This window comes from Phodopus roborovskii, unplaced genomic scaffold, assembly GCF_943737965.1.
Source record: "Phodopus roborovskii unplaced genomic scaffold, PHOROB, whole genome shotgun sequence".
Taxonomy (NCBI): domain Eukaryota; kingdom Metazoa; phylum Chordata; class Mammalia; order Rodentia; family Cricetidae; genus Phodopus; species Phodopus roborovskii.
In genome coordinates, this window is record NW_026126567.1 from 19,307,501 (window position 1) to 19,328,063 (window position 20,563).

General features: G+C 41.5%; 1 protein-coding gene across 2 annotated transcripts in view; it reads right to left on the minus strand.

Moving 5' to 3' along the window:
- The window catches only part of Rrm2b (ribonucleotide reductase regulatory TP53 inducible subunit M2B), a 28,818-nt gene extending 13,803 nt beyond the window's left edge, over positions 1-15,015 (minus strand). Inside the window, exons 1-5 of one of the 2 annotated variants that reach the window (XM_051202751.1) lie at positions 14,855-15,015; positions 9,692-9,844; positions 3,211-3,327; positions 1,434-1,567; positions 901-995 (exon numbers count right to left, since the gene is read on the minus strand). In XM_051202751.1, coding sequence (XP_051058708.1) covers positions 901-995; positions 1,434-1,567; positions 3,211-3,327; positions 9,692-9,844; positions 14,855-14,902 — 547 coding nt within the window. In that variant the 5' untranslated portion in view covers positions 14,903-15,015. Of the gene's footprint in view, positions 1-900; positions 996-1,433; positions 1,568-3,210; positions 3,328-9,691; positions 9,848-14,854 lie in introns of both variants that reach the window. The other variant, XM_051202750.1, reaches the window with a different exon arrangement.
- Between the last annotated feature and the right edge of the window lie 5,548 nt (positions 15,016-20,563).

Genomic DNA, 20,563 nt, shown 5'->3' on the forward strand with positions numbered 1-20,563 from the left:
GACGTGGTGGAAATAAAGAAATAAGAAGATGTGAAGGTGGGAAGGGAACATGTTGGAAGAGGATCCTACAGGGGTAGAAGGGAGATTTAGGGAGCTATAATATCAAAATATTTTGTATATATGTATGAAGTTGTCAAAGGATAAATAAAAATATTCATTACTAAAAATACATTAAGGGGCTGGAGAATGGAGTCAGAGATTAAGGGTGCTTACTGCTCTTGCAGAGGACCCAGGTTCAGTTCCCAACATCAATGTCAGGTATAGCCTGCGATGCCAGCTCCAGGGAATCCAACTCTCTCTAGCCTCTGTTGGAACCTGTACACGTATGGTGCATATAAACTCAGGGAGGCATACACACATACAAAAAATTTCTTAAATTCTGAAATCTTTTTTAAAAAAATAAGATGGAGAACAGTAACAAAGACATGACATTGACCTCTGGCTTTTATACTCACACATGTGGGTGTATACCTGAATACGTATGTGCACAGACACATACACAATGCTTATACCACACACACACACACACACACACACACACACACACACACACACACACACAAGCAAAAGGAAGGAAGAAAAGAAGGAGAGGAGGGATAAATGAGAAAGTATTTAGTTAGACACATCAGCTTTTAGCCATCACAGGCATATGCATACATGTGCTTGCAACCATACAAGCACATACATACCCACACATGAACACATACTCATGCACAAAAAAACTGTAAGAGATATTTCATTAACTTTTGTGAAATAAAATGACCACCAGGACATTTATTCTAAAGGCTATAGTGAAGGTTGATGCCTCATAATTGGTTTGGAGGGGGAAACTAGGGTATACTTGAGTACAGCTGAGCCCACAGTGCAGTGGAGTGAAGGCGTACAAGTTAACACACATACCAAAAGTAGACTTTCTATCTGCTATCCAACGCAGAGCCCAGTCAGCTTTTTTCTTAACGTATGGCATTGTTTCAATTGCATTGAACAAAAATTCCCTATAACAAAAAACATTATGGAGAAATTATTAATTTGTTCCTATTAATTGGACTAAATTTTAATTATCAGATATAATAACTGTAACTCTAACAGTATACTACCTAATCTAGTTTTTCTATATTTTTACATGTTCACAATCATGAATATAGAAATAAAAGTAAAACTCAGTTTAATGAGTTGAATATAAAATAATCTAAAATCAATAAAATACAAATATACAATTTATAAATACAAAGTTTTGAGATGGTATTAATCATCTAAAGACTAACTAGTTTTATGCCAGGCCTTTAATCTAACACATTACTGAGCAATAGAAAAACTATACTCATGAACTTCCACATGTGAATAATGTGAATAACATTGTAGTTTTGGAATAAATTTTACTTTTAATGTAAGCAAAGAGCTAAACCTTCATAAATACCACCCCCCATTAATACCTTTTTTTTGGATCTTTGATGTAAGTATCTATTAGTAAACTGTACATCTCCGAGTGAACATTCTCGATGAGAATTTGAAAGCCATAGAAACATCGAGCCTCTGGAACCTGCACCTCCTGACTGAAACGCTCCACCTACAGAAAGGAGGGAAACAGAAAGCTCCAGTAAGCAGGCTCCCACAGAACCCTGGTGACACGCTGCAAGTACAGCGTGACATCAGCGTTCACACTTAAAAATCTTTCGTCTTTTCTAACACTCAAGTAGCTGGGCAGGAGGATATTGATTTCAACACCAACCTGGGAAACACGGCAAGAGACTGTCTCCAAAAAAAAAAAAAAAAAAAGTGATCAATGAGAAGGCTTAGCAGTTAAAACTGCTTGTTGCCAAACCTAATGACCAGAGTTCAGAGTTCCATTCATAATGGAAGGGAAAAGAACTAACTCCTCCAAGTTGTCCTCTGATTTCTACATACACACCGTGGGCATGCGCACACGCACACACACACACACACACACACACACACACACACACGCAAAATTTTAGTATATTGGGGGGGTGACTGTTATACAGCAAATAGGACATAAAAACCTTATTAATCTTCTTTCTTGTTTTGTGGCTTCCAGGGTTAAACCCAGTATCTTACTCATGCTGGGTGAGCACACCATACTCAGCCTTTATGGGTCTTTTAAAGCAGCATCTTACTGTTTAGCCAGGTAACTTTAGCACTGGAGACTGACTTTAGTGCTGGAGATTGATGCCAATATTTTACTTATGCCAGGCAGGTGCTCACTGAGCTATGCCCACAACACCATGGAATGTGTTCCTAAGCAACGGGACAAATTTATCTTTCAAGTAGAAACACTACCTAGTGAACAGATAAATATTAGAATATGTGTCAAAAGCAGTGCTTTCTGCCTTGTAGAACTTTTTCCTAATAGTAGACAGATCCGTTAAAGTTTTTCTCATTCATCCTGGATGTTCTTACTTCTACTCTCCTTAACAAAAACCTAATCTTCCTAACTAATCATAACATGATTCCTATGTGAGGGGCGGACCCTAGATCTACACAGAGCTGCAGACAGCTATTAAGGGCATATTCTTTATTAAGTTTATTATTAGAGGCAAAAAAATCAAATTTATGAATGCTGTGCAATTTTGGATTTTGTTTTCACATTGCTGAGGCTAAAATTCAGGGCCTCTATAATGATTATCCAAGCACTGTTAGTCAGGGACATCTTCAGCCCCACACTGTGTATAGTTTTAATTGGCATAGTTTACTATTGACTCCATAATATATTGCTAGTCATTTGACAGTTAACTATCTTTTCCTCTGAAACTTCATGAGAAAAATATACTCAAAAATTAAGCTTTGGTGCCTTGGGAGACACCTTTACTGGTAAGAATGCTTGCTACACTGGCATAAGGACCCGAGTTTGGATTCCCTAACATGTGTCTGTGAGCCTGCAACCTCAGTGCTGAGTTGTCAGAGACAGGGAGCTCCCTGGGGCTCTCTGGACAGTCAACTTAGCCAAATAATGGTGAGATCTGGGTTCAATGAAAAGACTTTCCCTCAGGGAATAAGGCAGAGAACAACAGAGGAAGATAGCCAGCATCCTTCTCTGGGCCCTACCTGTACATGCACACATAACCCACACAGAAATTAAGCTTCATCTAGTCTATTATTCAAACATCTTTCTTCCCTCAGTCAGGATCTACAGTGATCTCTTTAACAACGTCATTCAAGTACAAAATAGGAACAGTAAAATAAAAATCTTACCAAGTTTTCATTGACAATCCCATCACTGGCTGCGAAAAAGGCTAAGATGTGGGAGATGAAATACTTCTCGTCTGACTTAAGCTTGTTCCAGTGAGGGAGGTCCTTTGATAAGTCAACCTAGAATAAAACACTCCAACTGTTCTTCACTTCAAGAATTTAGAGAACTTTCACTTTAAAGTTAAGAAAAGCTATGCCAGAAAGAAAAAACATTTAAAAAAAAATCACAAAAATCAAATTAAGATAAATAGTATGTTAATAATAATGTGCTGTACTCAGAACATTTACCTAACTAGTAATTATAACTGCTCTTGCCACATGGGAGGAAGTAGATTAAGTACATGAGACAGCATATATGTTTGTTAGTGGGAGAAAGTTTATACACATGTATAAATGTGTCAAAAGTGTATGCATGTGTGTACATGTGTGCATGCACATTTTACAACACCATGATTTATCTATACTTCAGACTTATCCAGTAAAATTTGTTTAAACAAACAAAACAATCCTAGCATGTTCAGGAAGTGGGAAAGGGGAGAAGGAAGGAGAGAAAGGGGACTGAGGAAAGAAGGGAAGGGCGTTTATGAAGGGATCTGCTTTGGGGCTAATTTAGGTAGCCAGGTTACATTTTTAAAATATTGAAATTAATAAAGCTAGTGGATGATGAACCAAAAGGAAAGAGAAAGTAAAAACTAGTCCAGTATATAAAGTATGTAAACTAATGTCTCAGCAGTTATGTGTTTCGTGCAATAGTTACTATAGTATTAGATAGATTCAGTACCTGTAACTAATTATAGCCTCTATGCTAACTGCCAGTTACTCTTCTTGACTGGGAAGTCATCATGTCAGGAAGATAACAACCTAGGTTTTAAAGCAGTTTACAGGTATGGCTTTGTGGTGACTTGAATAGGAATGACCCCCATAGACTTGTGCTTGAATGCTTAGCCCACAGGGAGTGGCATTATTAGGTGTGACCTTGTTGGGGTAGGGATGGCCTTGTAGGAGGAAGTGTGCCACTGGGGGGCAGGCTTTGAGTTCTTATATGCTCAAGCTACACCCAGTGTGGTGGGCAGTTCACTTCCTATTGCCTGCAGATCAAGATGTAGAAGTCTCAGTTTCTTCTCCAGCACCATGTCTGTGTGCATACTGCCATGTCCTGCCATGATGATAATGGACTAAGCCTCTGACTATAAGCCTGCCCCAGCTAAATGTTTTCTTTTATAAGAGTTGCTGTGGTCAAACATAGAAGAAGAGAAAACAGGATAATTTAAGTTGGCAAAGCTGGCTAGAAACAAACCAAGATAAGGCCAGGCATTCATGTAAGAATAAGTCTCCATGTATTTCTTTCAAAGCTGGATGGCAGGCCCCCAATAAGAGTAGGAGAAGGAAAAAAAAAAAAAAAAAAAAGAGTTGCTGTGATCATAGAGTCTCATTACAACAACAGAAACTTAGAAACCACCTAACAAACACAGGCTTCTTCTAGAATAGAAATACCTTTGAAAATGCTTATTAAAAATATTCTTTGGAACTAAGAGAGTAATCCAAACCTTTTTGTTTGGTTGGTTTTTTTTTTTTTTTTTGGTTTCAAGTGTTCCTTCAATGTACCTTACTGTTAGCTGGCTCTTGCTGCTATAAGTCACCATAGACCGGATGGCTTAAAAACAAACATTTATTTTTCAAAGTTCTGGAAGCATAAGTCCAAGATCTGGGTGTGTGCTAACTAAGTATAAGTCCAACTGACACAGAGTCATTTTGGAAGAAGGAGCCTCAATTGAGAGTGATACATGGAGGCCTGGTGTGTGAAGTTGCAGAGCAAGTTTGAGGGTCCCTTTAAGACTCCTAGGGGCACTATATGTTACTGTCCTGAATTAAGAGCCTGTAGTTCTGATCAGCTGGGGATGAAGAGTCAGCTGTAATTAACAAGAGACCTGAACCACCCAAGTGAAACCTTTGCTTTACTGGGACAATTGATGCTGGTCAGCTGGGACTGAGAAACTGGCAGTGATTAAGAAGACACTAGCATCAGAGGACCCTAAGTCTATAAATGTCCCCTTGGCATCAGCACACAGAACTTGTGGTCCTGCAGGGACCAAGGCTGCATCACACTCTGGCAGCCAAACCCGGTTGTACACAAGTACACAGGTGGTGCTGGTTTTGAAGGCATGAGGGTCCCTCAAGAGCAGCTGAAGCTTGGCACTGGGTGGCAGGGCTAGAGTCCCTCAAAGGTCATGTGCTGCCATCAATGAAGTGCGACCTGGGTCACAGCTGAAGCCCTAGGATGAAGGGCTATGCAAAGACATGGAGCTTGGCACCCACGACCTGGCAAGTTTACACGAGAACAGAAAGGTCTACTGATGAAGATATAGCCCAGGTACAGCAGCAAATCCTGTGGTGATATATTGTTTATGATTGATTAAAGCCACTGGAGATCAAAATAGCAAAGAAGCCAGGTAGTGGTGCCACACACAGAGGCAGGTGGATCTCTCTGAGTTCAAGGCCACCCAGGGCTACACAAGATTGAATCAGTCTAAAAGAGTAACAGACTTCATGCCTTTAACCCCAGAAGTCATGACAGGTATTTAAGACAGAAACAGGATCTCAGAGCTGGCATTATTCTCCAGCCACGCTGAGGAGAGGCAGAAGACTGAGGCTTGGTGGAGAGCTCATGGAGACAGAATCAACCCTTTCAGTCTGAGGCAGAGGTAAGAGCTAGTGGCTGTCTGCTTTGTTTTCTGATCTTCAGCTTGAAGCTTGAACACCAATATCTATCTCTGGGTCTTTTATTTTTCATGGTACAGAGTCCAGTGTTTTGGAGATGTCAGTACCATGGGACAACTACCAAGGAGGAGAATCAGTCTGAGCTCTTTGTGGGAGCCGAACATCGTGAGTGAATTCCCAATGAACAACATTGAACTTTTTACTCTGTTGGACTTTGGTTTCAGTTTGATTTGGTTGTGACTATATGCCCTTGTTCTTCCCACTTGGAGGAAGAAAGTATTTAACCTTTTTTTTATACAAGAAGCCACTGTAAGAGCCTTCATCATAAAAAGATTTCCAAGTTTTGGAGCAGCTTTGGAGTTTCGGAGAGAATTTGAATATTTTAAAGTGACTGTCCCTTTAAAGTGTTTGAATTTGTAAAGACCATGGGACTTTTAAAAGTTTTAAAAGTTTTATATTGTAATACTATTGCTAAGACTGGGCGTTGGTGGCGCACACCTTTAAACCCAGCACTCAGGAGGCAGAGGCAGGCAGATCTCAGTGAGTTCGAGACCAGCCTAGAGCTAGTTCCAGGACAGCCTCCAAAAAAATAAATAAATAAATAAATAAACAACAACAACAATAGAGAAACCCTGTCTCAAACAACAACAACAAAAAACTATTATTAATGCGAAGTCTTGGGGAAGAGCAAGAAATGAATGGTTATGGTTTAATAATGATGTGTTTGTGTCAAGTTGACAAGGAGTCATCAATTGTGCTGGCTAGTTTCATGTCAGCTTAACGTGTCCCCCTCCCCCATACTCCAGACTGGTCTGTGAGCAAGCCTGTAGAGTCTTTTCTTAATTGATTGGAGCCCAGCTCACTAAGGGTGTTTCCATCCCTAGGCTTGTGGTCCTAGGTGCTATAAGAAAGCAGGCTTAGCATAAAGAACAAGCCATCAAGCAGCCAGGTTCTGGCCTTGAGTGCCTACCCTGACTTCTCAGGGCAATGAGCTACAGCTGTAAGCTGAAGTAACTCCTTTCCTCCCTACGTTGCTTTTTGTCACGGTGTCTTATCACAGCAATGGGAACCCAGTCTGCAATAAGTTTCATTTTAAATATTAAATTTGCCTCTTCCGAGCTTTTAAACACCGAGCTTTAAAATGCCCTACACATTGATTATATATCTCATATGAACTCATCCTAAATTTCAGCATCTAGATATTGATTCCAGACTTGCCGCCACAGCTTCAGATCCTCCTCATTCCCCAGAGGCCTGTGTGTTAAAGCAAAGGCTTAATTGGTTCCCTACACCACTGTTACGATATAACTTGATTTTCTTCGGTATTTTTGTTATAGTAACAGAAAGCTGATTATCAGAATTGCCTGACTGGCTTTTAGAAAATTTCCAAGCCTATACTTTGTCTTCTGAGTCAGGGCCTAATATTTGGGAATTAAATTCAACCACTGATTTAAAATCTGAAATATAAAGTTAATTAACTTTTTTTACATCATTTGTTTGATATGTGGGACTAAAAATATCTTTGACTTCCTTTCAAAACATGTATTTGAACCTTCCTGAAAAATCTGTATCAACCTATGTATTCTAATTTTTAAAATCAGTAATTTTTGGTCATAAACGTTTATTACAGTATCTAAAAGAAGCAATTAATTTCTAATGAACTTTCAGAACCCCAAATATGACAAGTCCCCTTTTCAAACATGACAAACAAAAGGGCCAACTGTATGCTCTACTTGCTCTCTGAACCATATCTCACAAAAGCTTTCTAAAAGCCACAAGCAAACAGGAAGCCAGGTGACTTACTGTAAAAACCCTGGGTGCTTGTTTCGGTTGGGTGTTTTGCTCTATATGTCAGCCACAATTCATGGCAATGCTGGCAGTGTAAGAAAGGTATGTCAGTATCTGAAGAGAGTGTAAAAACAATTGCAGACATTGGTATCTTTAAATATGTCTCCACCCTTTGTATGAAATCATAGTTTTCACTTATTAAGTGATTATCAAATGTCAAATATGATATCATAACTACTTCACTGATCCTAACAAGCCAATGTGTCACATAGCGTTAGCACAACTTAGCAGCAAGGGTGCAGAGAAAGATGAGAGACAGGATGTGACAGAACAGGGTCTGTCCTGAAGCAGCCTGGCCTCAGACCCTGCATCCTTCACAGGGCGTTGTTTCCATAGATATGCTTGGTCTGTTTCCAAAACCATTTATTGTGTGTGTGTGTGTGTGTGTGTGTGTGTACAAGAGGAGGGGAGAGGGGAAGGGATCATGTGTGTGCTATAACACATGGGTAGCAATCAGAGGAAAATTCATGAGGTAGTCCACTCCTTCCACTGTGGGTTCTGGGAATCAAACTCGGGCCACCAGGCTTGTTCAGAAAATGCTTCTGTTCAATGAGCCATCTTGCTAGTCCACATTTGGTCTCTTGACTAAGGGGCAGACAGATCTAAAGACATTTATTCACATAGACACAGCTGTCCAGACGTAGAGATACTTATGGGTACATATAGTGTGGAGTATTGTGTGGCTATCATAAACAATAAGAAATAATTAAACAGTAAAGACAAAAACTATTTGTGTGTGCAGTTAAACTATACAGCAGTCATTTGCACGACTAATTGTTCTCATTAAGCCAGCAGGATTGAACTCACTTGGAAGGTGGAAAAAGTTACACTGATGGTAAGTAACCAATGGCTGCCCTGCTACAGTGGCTGAGTTTTGCTGCAGCTGAAGGCAGAGCTAGATTGTAAATTCACTGGGATGGTGAGAATGTCCACAGGACTGCAGCTTTGTTCATCAGATCCACCTCTCAAGCTAGTGTAGGGTCCTTACAGCCTGCACCCTTCCATTTTTATTGTTGTTTTTTGTCTTTCTGAGCCAGGGTTTCTCGGTGTAGCCCTGGCTGTCCTGAAATTCACTCTGTAGACCAGGCTGGCCTTGAACTTGGGAACTGGCCTGTCTCTGCCTCCAGAGTGCTGGGGTGAAGGGTGTGAACCAACACTGACTGGCTCTCACTTCATTTTTTTTAAACTGCAGCTGCAATTTTGTTTGTTCTAGTGTGAGGACTGGCGAAATGGCTCAGCAAGTAAAGGTGTTTGCTGCCAAGGGTTCAGCCTGGTGCCATCAGTTCAATTCCACAAACACGTGCACACATAAATAAATGAGTAACTATAAAAACAAACAAATGAGCATGAAAAAACCCAAGACTGGTCTTACTTAATCATAGCAAACTAAGAATCTATTTAAAAATAAAAATTGTGGGTGGACTGGCTTCAGGGATAGCTCATTGGTTAAGGCTTTTGCTGCTGTTGCAAAGGACTCTGGTTCGGCTCTCAGCACTCATATGACAGTTCACACCCACTTGTGACTCCAAAATCTCTGGTTTCTGAGGGCACCAGTAACACACATGATGTACACAGACATATGCAGGCAAACAGTCATACTCACAGACTAAAAATAAATACATCTTAAAACACAGAAAATGGTCTACAATATATTAAAGGTAAAGGCAAAAGAATCTTGACTATGAACTTAACAGAAGGACCTTGTCTCAGAAAAAAATCTGGCAGAATGAAATGTAATTTCCTTGTACCAAAACTTACTTACAGATATTAATCTAAATACGTTCAATTTAAGTTAATTAATAATTACATTTATTATCAGTGAAAACTAATAATCTAAACTAAATCTGAGTCTTCTCTTAGTTAAAGTTTAATATGTGTAAGAATATTTCAATATCCTATAAGGCAAGAGGTGACATACCTCTTCTGCTGTCCAGAAAGATGCCTGTGCTTGTTTATACATTTTCCAGATGTCAGGGTACTGGATTGGAAAGATGACAAACCGGCGGGAATTCTTTCTTAGGAGTGGCTCTTCACTTGGCTCCAACACATTCTCCTTTGTATCTGAAGACAAGTGCTTTTAAAAAAAAAACAAAGTACACTTTTTTTTTAATGTGGAAAGTTCTCCCTGACTCAAACCTAAATAAACATCTAGGGGGAAGTCTGGGAGGCAGCACAGGTTGGGGAAGCAGAGGCAGGCAGATCTCTGTCAGTTCCAAGGCCAGCCTGGTCTACGGACAGCGTTCCAGAACAGTCAGATCTACAGAAAAACCCTGCCTCGAAAAAATAAAAATAAAAATAAAAAAGATTGTTCTGATTATTAAAGATCCTTTAAGCTGCACCAGGTGCAGAGTAAGCACTGGAATTATTGTGGTTACTGCTACTGTACGCATAGGACAATGCTAAACCAACAAACTATAACAGTGGGAAAATTACTGCTTTTGAACAAAATCTCCCTCCAGTGCCACTCTGATTTACAATGCTGATTGATGTGAATGAGACACTGTTACAAGGCTACATTTTTAATGTTTCTTTTTCTAATCTTAGCTGAAATCTCCTTACCAACAATGTTATCTCCTTTATCCATCTTATCATTTCTACTGTTATTCTCATTTACATTTCAAATTATTCTTTATAGTACAGAGTTGTTCTCACTTGTATGGACATGTTAACATCCTAGCTCTCAGTCAGGTTAGCAGTTGTCACATTCCTACCAAAGGACTGTTACAAAAGCAAACAAGATTTTTCACAGTCTCAAATGCTGTGTTCTTTTCAAATTATTTTGTTATTATTGATTATTGAGATGCTTTTGATTAACTTTTTAAAGGTTTTTCCTACACTCATGGAATAGCTGGAGAGTAAGTCTCAACTAGGCATGCTGGCACATGCCTGAAATCCCAACACTCAGGACTTGGTAGAGACAGTAAGAGTGCTAGTTCAAGGCAAGCCTAGGCTACTATGAAACTCTGAGGAGGGAGAGACAGAGATACTCAAATATGTTAGCTATAACTGAGGCTAAACAGAAAAGGCAGAGGTCTAGAGTAAACAGGTAGGGGTGTTTGTGTGTGTGTGTGTGTGTGTGTGTGTGTGTGTGTGTGTGTGTGTTATCTTTCTCTATTGCTCTCTACTGAATCCTGACTCACTGATTGGCTAGACTGGCTGGTCTAGTGTTCAATCTGTCTCTGTCCCTACCTCCAACGCTGGGATATCAATGCCAGGATTTTAGATGGCTGTTGGGAATCTGAACTTACACAGCAGGCATTTTACCAAATGAACTGCCTCCCTATCTCAATCGACAAGGATTTTGAATTCATGAGGCCCATCTTGCTCTTTTAATTCTTCTAGAAAGAAATTGACTGCATGTTAATAATATTCTGCATTTTTCCTATGCTAAGTATCATATTACTGAGATATCCACTCAGAACTAGAAATCTCTACCATCATTCCATTTGCTAGATAGAGCATTCTGCAAGTTGGGAAAGAAAACACAAGCAGTAAACTTTGTCACCAAGCACTGTGATCTTGGAGTTTTTACATCCTAATACATAACTGGTTGGTCTCAGGATTTATAAACTTTTTGAAGACCATTGCCTCTAAAATGGAATATAAGAGGCATTTGTATATACTTTCTTCCTGTTCCACCCTGATAAATGTATCATAATACAGGCATAGTGGGATTCATGAGTATCAATAACATTAATTCATGAAGGATTAAAAGAGGCTATTAGAAAGAGATTATTAAGTATTCTGTCATGTGAAGAGAAGAGGGTTAACTAACTTGAACCGGGTCAGAGTTGAAAAATTTCATAATGCATATTTTAATACAATTTGAAAAGGTTCACGCAAGGCTTTCCATGGTGCCATAGGTAGAACTGTGGTCCTGTGGTAAGAAATAATACTTTAGAACTTTAGAATATTCTTATTTTTTTTTGAGGTGAGTCTCTCTGTGTAACCTAGACTAGCCTCAAAGTTTTGATTCTCCATCTCAGCCTCCTGTGTGCTGGGATTATAGTTGTATGATTATTTATAACAACCCCACTTTTACTGAGTTTCCCAAAGCTTTCCATGTGAGTTTTCATTACAGTGTTTCTCCTCACATTCATAAGTAGTTTACATAGTATTCATTAAGCTATGGAATTGCAGTAAAGGGTGGTTAATGATGATAGATTTGGAACTAAAGAAATCTGACCCTGGTAAGGTGCAACTAGATAAAGAGAAATGAGTGGGCTCCGGAAAGCAGCCTGCTACTAGCCACATAGTCTAATGCCCAAGACTATCCATGCATCTCAAGATAAATTAACAGGATTGATTAACAGAAACTCTGAAGGGCAGCCTGGGGTAAGTGAGGTCCAGACTAAAAAAAAAAAAAGGACAAGGGAGTAAGGAAGATAATGCTAACTTGTGAAGAGTAGAGAAGCCAGGGGGAAACAGACTGAAAAGGTTGTAGGACAAACAACTGCAAAAGCAGAAGTGATCTGAATTGGCTAAAGCCTCAACAAATGAGAGGAATTCTATAAAGGACCCAGGTTCTATCAATCAGGCTAAGGGGAAATTAACGTTGTGGGCAAAGGTTTTCAAAGATATGGTAGCACACAGAAGCTCATATTCTCATTTCCCACCTGCTGACATACATTGTGGGGTACATTATGGAATGACTCCTACGGGTGATCATCAAGAGTTTCTGAGTAGGAATTAACAATCATAGAGGTGACACCTGGAAGACAGACAGTGCATGTATAGGATGAATTAGAAAAAGAAACTAAGCCAGGCAGTGATGGTGCATGTCTTTAATCCTAGCACTAAGGAGTCAGAGTCAAGCGGATCTCTGTGAGTTCGAGACCAGCCTGGTCTACAGAGCGAGATCCAGGGCAGCCAGGACTACACAGAGAAACCCAGCCTTGAAAACCAGAATGAAAGAAAGAAAAAAGGGAGGGAGGGAGGGAGGGAGGGAGGAAGGGAGGGAGGGAGAAAGGCAACTAGATTTTGATAACAAATAATGTATGAATTTCAGAAATGGAAATGAGAACACGGGAGCATAAATTAAGATGTGAAAATTGGAATTTAAAAAACTTGGCTTTGCTAGGACCTTGCTGGTACCTTTTTTTTGTGGGAATTAAGAGCTTGAGATGCCTTTTGTACAATTAGTATAGGGAAGTAACAATCATTAACTTAATGAAAGATAGACTTCGCAGTGGTAAATAGGACTGGATGGCAGAACGGACTGAAAGCAGAGACAACATAGCCTTAGCTACACAAGGATGAAGTGATGAGAGCCTAAAGCTGGGCAGTAGATACTCTTTGGCAAGACTCCACCATTTTTACCAAACCCGTGCTTTTAGTTACCACTATCTTAGTCTCTGGTCACCTGGCATGAAGAGTTGCCGAGAGAAAAGCCTAGGTCATGGTTTCCCAATGGCCGCCCACAGTGACCTATTCTAGACTGCTTGGGCATGCATCCAGCTCTGGTCCTGTACTGGTACCCCTTCGGTGTGGCATTCCACTATGTGCAGGCTGCAGCCGCTATATACTTTTTAAAGGTACTCTTGTATCACCAACACACCTGAAGCTGATGGAAGCCAGGCCCAGGAGCAACAGCTTGGGGAGTTGAACCTAGCTCTAGTAATGAAAGTCAGAAATGTCATTTAGGGTTTTCTGGCCTGAGCTTTCTCATCTTGGACGTACTCAGGACGATGAACTCGATGGGACCCCTTTCTCTGTAGACTCACATTCGAAATCTCCATATAACATAAGGAGACTCATAAACCTCATCTACCAACCGTGCACTAAGATCACCTCAAGTTCTTGTTACAAGTACAGGCTGTGGGCTCAGTAGTTTCGTTTTTATTACTTACTACAGATGATCCAGATACAAACAGCTCACACTACTGCTGTTTGTATCTGGAGAAACAAAGCGCTTAAGATATCCCTGCATCTCAAAAACTTTTGAACTCACAAAAATTCATTCTAGTCTAAAATTCTGCTGTCTTTATGAATCAATAATAATAATAATAATAATAATAATAAAGTAAACTTCCAGGTGTTAAAGCCAGAGAGACTCCTGGTGTCAGTGGCAAATCTGAAATTTCATCTGAGTGGAGAAACTGAAACTAAGTACCTTTGTTTAAACCATTAAAAAAAAAAATCAGGGAGAGTCACAATTTATCACTAAACGTTTGCAAGATAAAAATCAACTTAGAGTCTACACTTTTGTCTAATAGAAATGCCAGCTGTAAGCATGAATGTCTGTGGGCTGAGACTATCATGTCCCTTCCAAATTAGCACAGTATGAATTTCAAGACGCCACACAGAGAAACAAATACAAAAAAAAAACCACCTTATCACTCATATTCCAAGTGGCTTAGACCAAAATGGGGTCCTGGAAGCTATACAGTAACAATTTTAATTCCTATAACCTCGTATTTATTTGCATTCTTCCGTGCGTCTTTCTCCTGGCACGGAAGCAAAGGGGATGCGTGAGTTAATTTTAGGTTTATTGAGCACCGCGGCACTTTGCATGCAGCCAGGTCATTCTGGGTGAAGGAAGCAACTCTTCCGCCGTTGACACGAAGAACCAGACGTTAGCAGTTCAGCCTGAGCAAAAGCGGCCTCCCAGCCCGACTCGTTTTCCTTGTGAGGCTGTCCCGCCCCTCCCCCGCCCGTGCCCATGTCCACCACAGGCGTTCCTCAGCTTTTTAACCCGGGTGACTCGCATCTCCTGGGAGGATCCGCCACAGCCCTGTCCCTCGTCACGGTTTCACACAAGAGGAGGCTGGAGAGCAGGGACTGGGTGCCAGGGGGCGCGGGGCCTTCCCGGGTGTCGTCTTGGGCTAGCCCTGAGCAGAGCCCCGCGTCCCTCCTCAGCCTTGCGGGGCCGGCTCCCCCGACTCCCCCCACACTAGCCTGCAGTGCGGGCGCTTCCTCCCGGCCTGCCCTGGGCTTCTGATGGCGCCGACAGCAACACTGCTGCACAGCGGCAGCCGGGACTTGCAGGTTCCCGCAGCCACTTGCAACCCCAAGTGTGGGCGGGCGGGCGAGCGAGCGTGCGTGACCCTGGGGTGGAGGATGAAGCAACTGCAACCTTTACCTCATCCTCCTCCGGCCCGGCCGCTTCCGGCCTTTCCGGGTCGCCCATCGCGCAGACTCTCGCCAGAGCTCCCAGAGCTGAGGGACTGAGGGCTGCGAGCCCGCCGCAGGAAGGAGCTGACCCAGGCCGGCAGCTCTTCTGCACTGCGCGACCTTCCTCCGGCCCCCGGCCCGCCCAGAGCAGCCGTCCGGGTTCTCGCTGGACCACTGAGGGCCTTCCCTGCGGTGGCCCCGCCCAGGTCCGCTTCTCCAGAGAGACCCGCCCCTCAGCCGGCCCCGCCCCCGCCTGGGACACGCCCCCTCAGTGGTCCCGCCCCGCGCCTCGGAGGGAGCCCCGCCCCCCGATGGTGCCGCCCCCCTCAGCACTGCGCTTCTCTCCACTGAGCCGCGCTCACCCAGCACCTGCTGCCTGAGGGCTGCTCCAGCGAGCGCGTTGCAAGCCTCTTCCTGATTGGTCAACCTAAGGCGTCCCGGGCGTCTGAGGGCCTCGTCCCCCTCCTGCCACCTGCTCAGGGCCTGCCACCTGCCTTGAGAGCTATAGTCCAGTCCGCCTCGCCCGCCCACACTCCCCAGACTCTGGTGCACGAGGTGACAGGAGGGCACACGGTAGGTCGCAATGGGCGAGCCGCGTGGGAGGGCGACGCCGTAAAAAACGCCGAGGGGAAAGGGCTGTCGTGTATTTCAGCGGCCAGAAGGAGGAACTGGGGGGAGCTTGGGAATGAGAGGGGAAAATAACTGCACCCAGGGAGAAGTTCCGGAACAGTTACCTGTGTTTAAGCAACTAATTAAGACTTCCTGAACTTTCACACAGTGGTGGGTTCTGTACTGCCAAGACTGTGCATCAGATTATTTCAATGTCCAGACGTCGTTCTGCAGTCGATGCTGCAGTTTCCCTCATGTTACAGATTAAGAAGCCACCTAAGGGTACATAGCCACGGAAATAACTACATGAACATTCTGACGTGACGGACATGCAACACTTGTGACTTGGAAGGGCAAAAGACGGTGAATAATGATGGTGGTGATGATCTTGAGTTACTAATATAATGCTTTCACGACAGAAAAAAGTTTTTCAGACAGAATAAGCAGGATGGAACAGTGATGAAGCACTTACCTACAAGGCCCTAAATTCAATCCAGCACCATCCCCACCCGCACACAGACTCAAATAAGATAGAAAAAGTAAGTAAATCAGATAGAAGAAGCATTGAGTGTGGTGTTAAACACCTGTAATACCAGCACTGCGGGTGTGGGGGCTCTGGGACCATGAACCCAGCATGGACTACATAATAAAATCCCATGTCAAACAAAACAAAACCACGAAAAAAAAAGTGAGACACACCCCCCCCCAGTGGATTCTGGAAGGAGCCTTGCTATGACTTAAACACCTTGCACCTGTTTTGTGGTTAACCATCTAAGTAAAATATGATAAAGTAGGATGGAAATATTGCTTTCAGCTCTTAAGCCTACCTGGGAGTGGTGAGCTACCCTTACCCTTTCTTAAAGCAGTATGATCAAATGCTGAGTCAAAGCCTTTTATATACATTCAATTCTGTGGGGAGACTGATTCTCATAACTTAACAAAGGTTGTAAGGCAAATAAATTACTAGCAAGGGTCTGTTCATTTAAAGCCATCAAATGTCTCAAAGCATTTTATTAAAGAATATGAAGACACATGAAGAGTGTTTAGATGCAAACAAAAGAGATTAACACTCTGTAATGAATGCTTAGCATGGTACAGAATTTCATAATCTACTTCCTCAGGAACTGAACATGAGGAATCCCAAGTGACCATCCCTTCTCTAGAGCACAGACACAGAGAACCCTGCATACTGTGCTTCCTAACGCTTTGTGTGACTTCTCACAAATTTACAGCTTGGTTCAACTGGTCTCTTCAATTTGTAGAGCAACACTTGGCCTTTTCACAGATCAGACAGCATCCCTGAACCCTCCACTTAGCTCAGTGTGGACACTGGGCAGCATCCCCTCTAGTGCCTGAAATTATCTGGGTTTGGCCTACAACAAAGTAGAATATTTTGAAGATATTTTAAGACACACACATATATGAATGAGTGTAGGTGCCTGTGGAGTGCTGAAGAGTACTGGATGCCTGGAGCTGGAGGTACAGGCTAACTGGAAACTGAATTTGGATCCTCTGCAAGAGCAGTTAACCACCCAAAGGGAATATCTGTATTTGAAGGTGGTTTAGGGGATTCAAGAGTTCAACACAAACCATCTGCTGACTTTCCACCAATACTCAGCCCCTGCAGATACTGAAGAACAAAAGTAACTGAAGGCTAAGACATACACAATGGTCAGAAATACAAGACAGGAATCACTCCCTTGCTGGCTGCAATAATGGTTTATTTCCCTAGTATTGTGGCTCCTCTTCCACCCTGATCTTTTTCAGCCCATGGACATAAAGAGGCGCAATGTGACCTTGGAGTGGCAGCAGACATCCATGTGGTAACCACAGATGGCAGAACTAACACACACACACACACACACACACACACACACACACACAGAGTCTTTGTATTGATTGAATGTACAAAAACGATGAAACATGAAACAGAAAAAGGACATAGAGCCTGGGACCACTCATATAGTACAAGTTCTGGTTCCTTCATCTAATAGCTTTGTGAGGCAAGTCACACATCTCGTGCGCATATGCTTATAAATGTATACCAGTTAATTCACTATAAAAATGAAGAAGCCAAGAATGGTGGTTCACTTAGGAGGCTGAGACAGGAATATCAAAAGCTCAAGGCCAGCCCAAAATACATAATGAGACTGTGTTTAAAAAACAGTATCTGGGGAAGGAGAAAATGAAATAATAGATTGCAATGGAACCAAATTGTAGTTTTTTAATTGAAAACGAATTCTTGGTCTGTAGAAACACAGTTCTGGACAAGTAGCAGGCTCCCTATCCACTTAAGAACACATCAGTTTTATCCTCAGTGGGCACTTCCAGTGCTGTGTTGTTTCATTGGTTGGCTGCCTATTAATCCAATCAGCTTCACTGGCAAAACATATAATTCACATAATACTTTCATACAAAACATATACACATACAATAATACTTTCAATCCTCAACTAGGTGGTGCATGCCTCTTAAATTGCTTCATGGAATTGCCCAACGTTTTTTAATTAGTATGAAAATTCAGACTCTTACAAAATCATTGCATGTAAAAGTCTCTTTACTTGTTGCTTTGCAGAAGTGGTAACAGGTCTAAGAGCTACCAGGTCTAAGAGCATTCAAGTACACATGACTCTGACCCTTTCACATATACTACCTTGATTCCCAGGCTTTCCCTCTGAAAAGCAGACAGATACCTTCACTACCCCATGACTCACATCTGTGCAATCAACATCATGATAACAATGCAAACATCTACCAACAGTTCAAATAGCCAGCCAGTCACTTCTAAACACAGAAAAGAGAATCTATGAACAAAAATTCAACATGGGAAAAGAAGTCCCCTGTAAACAATTCAGGTCTTGAGGCTCTGTTCTCAATCAAAATAAAAATCCATGCAGAAAATTGACAAACACCAAACTCTTGTTTTAAAACTATTTAAGTATATGGAGTTATATTTAACAAGCCATGTTTACTATTCAGAAAGACCTCCAATGGAGAGGAAGATTGCACATTTGGAGGTTTACAGACTAGAGCCACATGGAATAGGCTATTTGCATGATAATGCAAACTTGATACAAGGCAATGGGAATGAAAGGAAGAATGGATTAATAAATGTTACAAGTCTTCCCAGGGCTGGGGAGATGCCCAGAAGAGCACCAACTGCTCTTTCTAGGTTCAATTCCCAACACCCACATGACAGCTAACAACCTTCTGTAATTCTTGTTCCAAGGGACCCAACACTGCCTTCTGAGCTCCATGGACACTGCATACATGCAGTACATAGCAGTACAGACACAAATGCATGCAGGAGGAACACACATATGCAAAGAGTAAGAATAAATCCTATTTTTTCTTTTTAAAGAACATCTTTTCAAGATGCCTTCATCAGCGAGTAGCTATGAAAGATAGTAAGTAGTATAGGATGACTACAAGTTTAAAAACATGAGAGACTACACAATCAGCAATGCCTTTTAGCAATGGACTCTTGGCAGGAAGAAAAGTTCTGTTCTAAGCATGGATCACTTTATAATCGCTGTTGTAGCTCTGACAACCTTAAAGCCATAGTGAATAAAGCATTTGCATAAAACGAATCAGTAGTCGGTAATACAGATTGCCTGCTTCTCAGTAACTGTATGAAGAACACTTCCCCAAACATTTCAGGCATTGGCACATCCAGGATAAACACAGAACAAAGGGTAAGTACAGTCCTAAGTTATTGCAGTTCATTAATTTAAAAATGTTGGCAATCAAGATGGCTCAGCAGGTAAAGGAACCTACAATGCAACACTGGTGACCTGAGTTTGTTCCCTGGAACCCACCAAAGGCAGAACCAACTCCACAAAGTTGTCTTCTGATGTCCATGTCTGTGGATTTTGGTTTCACGTATGTACTTATGAACTACAAGCATGTATATGACTATACTCCCCAATCCTACACCATCTATCCTTTAAGCATTCATCACTGCCTTCTATCACAGAGTATGTAAAATGTCTTCGTGAAATAGCAAACGTTAACTGGCTCTGAAATGTGTAAAGATGGAAGCATGTCAAACACATTAATGTTCAAATAGTTTAGACCAGCTTAGCATTACAAAATGTTTCTACATTAAACAGCTCCTTGTGCTGGATTCCTCAATGTTCGTTACCTTCTCCATTCTAAGTTTTGCTACTTCTACTTACCATGAAGCAGAAATGTAGTAACCAAACGCCAAACCTGTTTTTTTACTTGTTTAGTGCCTATACTGAGGCAACTATTACATGTTTCTCATTTGTATTGAGGCAACTATTATGTGTTCCTCATTTGTTACCCCAATCCACTTCTTGATAGTTGAGGATTATGTTGTGCTATGGGCAGAATTTTTCTAATAAACTATAACATACATGTAGAGGCCAGAGAACAACTTGCAGTTGGTTCTCTTCTTCTACCTTGTGGGTTCTAGAGATTTAATTCAGCTCATCAGGCTAGGCAGCAAGTGTCTTTACCCATGGACCCATCTTTTTGAGTTTGCCATCCTTATGGACTTTAAAGAGAGAAGTTAGAATAATAAAATCAGGTTTTCGTTGTATGCTTCTCATTTTAAGACATTTGGATATAAAAGATATATAACATTGTTGACTTTAGAGCATCCCACATCTTAAAGTTCTAGATACCACTGGGGGAAAATAACTCAAGGATAAGTCTGTTGTTATCTTTAGCAAGTTTATGAACCACTACTTTTTCAAAATAGCATAGTCAGAACATCAAGACGGCCACATGGTTTAAGGCGCCAGACTGAATATAATAATGCAGCTAGAACCTTCTGGCACACTTCACTATTCTGTAACTCAGTTGCATGCTCATACCTTCCACAAAATACTATTGCAATCCAAAGTTAAGAATGTAAACTCACAGTGCCTTAATAGATGGATAATCCTCATTAAATCAGTTCCTCAAGGACAGTAACATGACATTGAAAATAATGAAAAGTTATTCAATCAGCAATCAAATGTGCATGAATTGTAAATAACATAAGAGATTAAGCCACACTGTAAATGCATGTGAGGTAACTAAATGGTATTTTAAGTTTTAT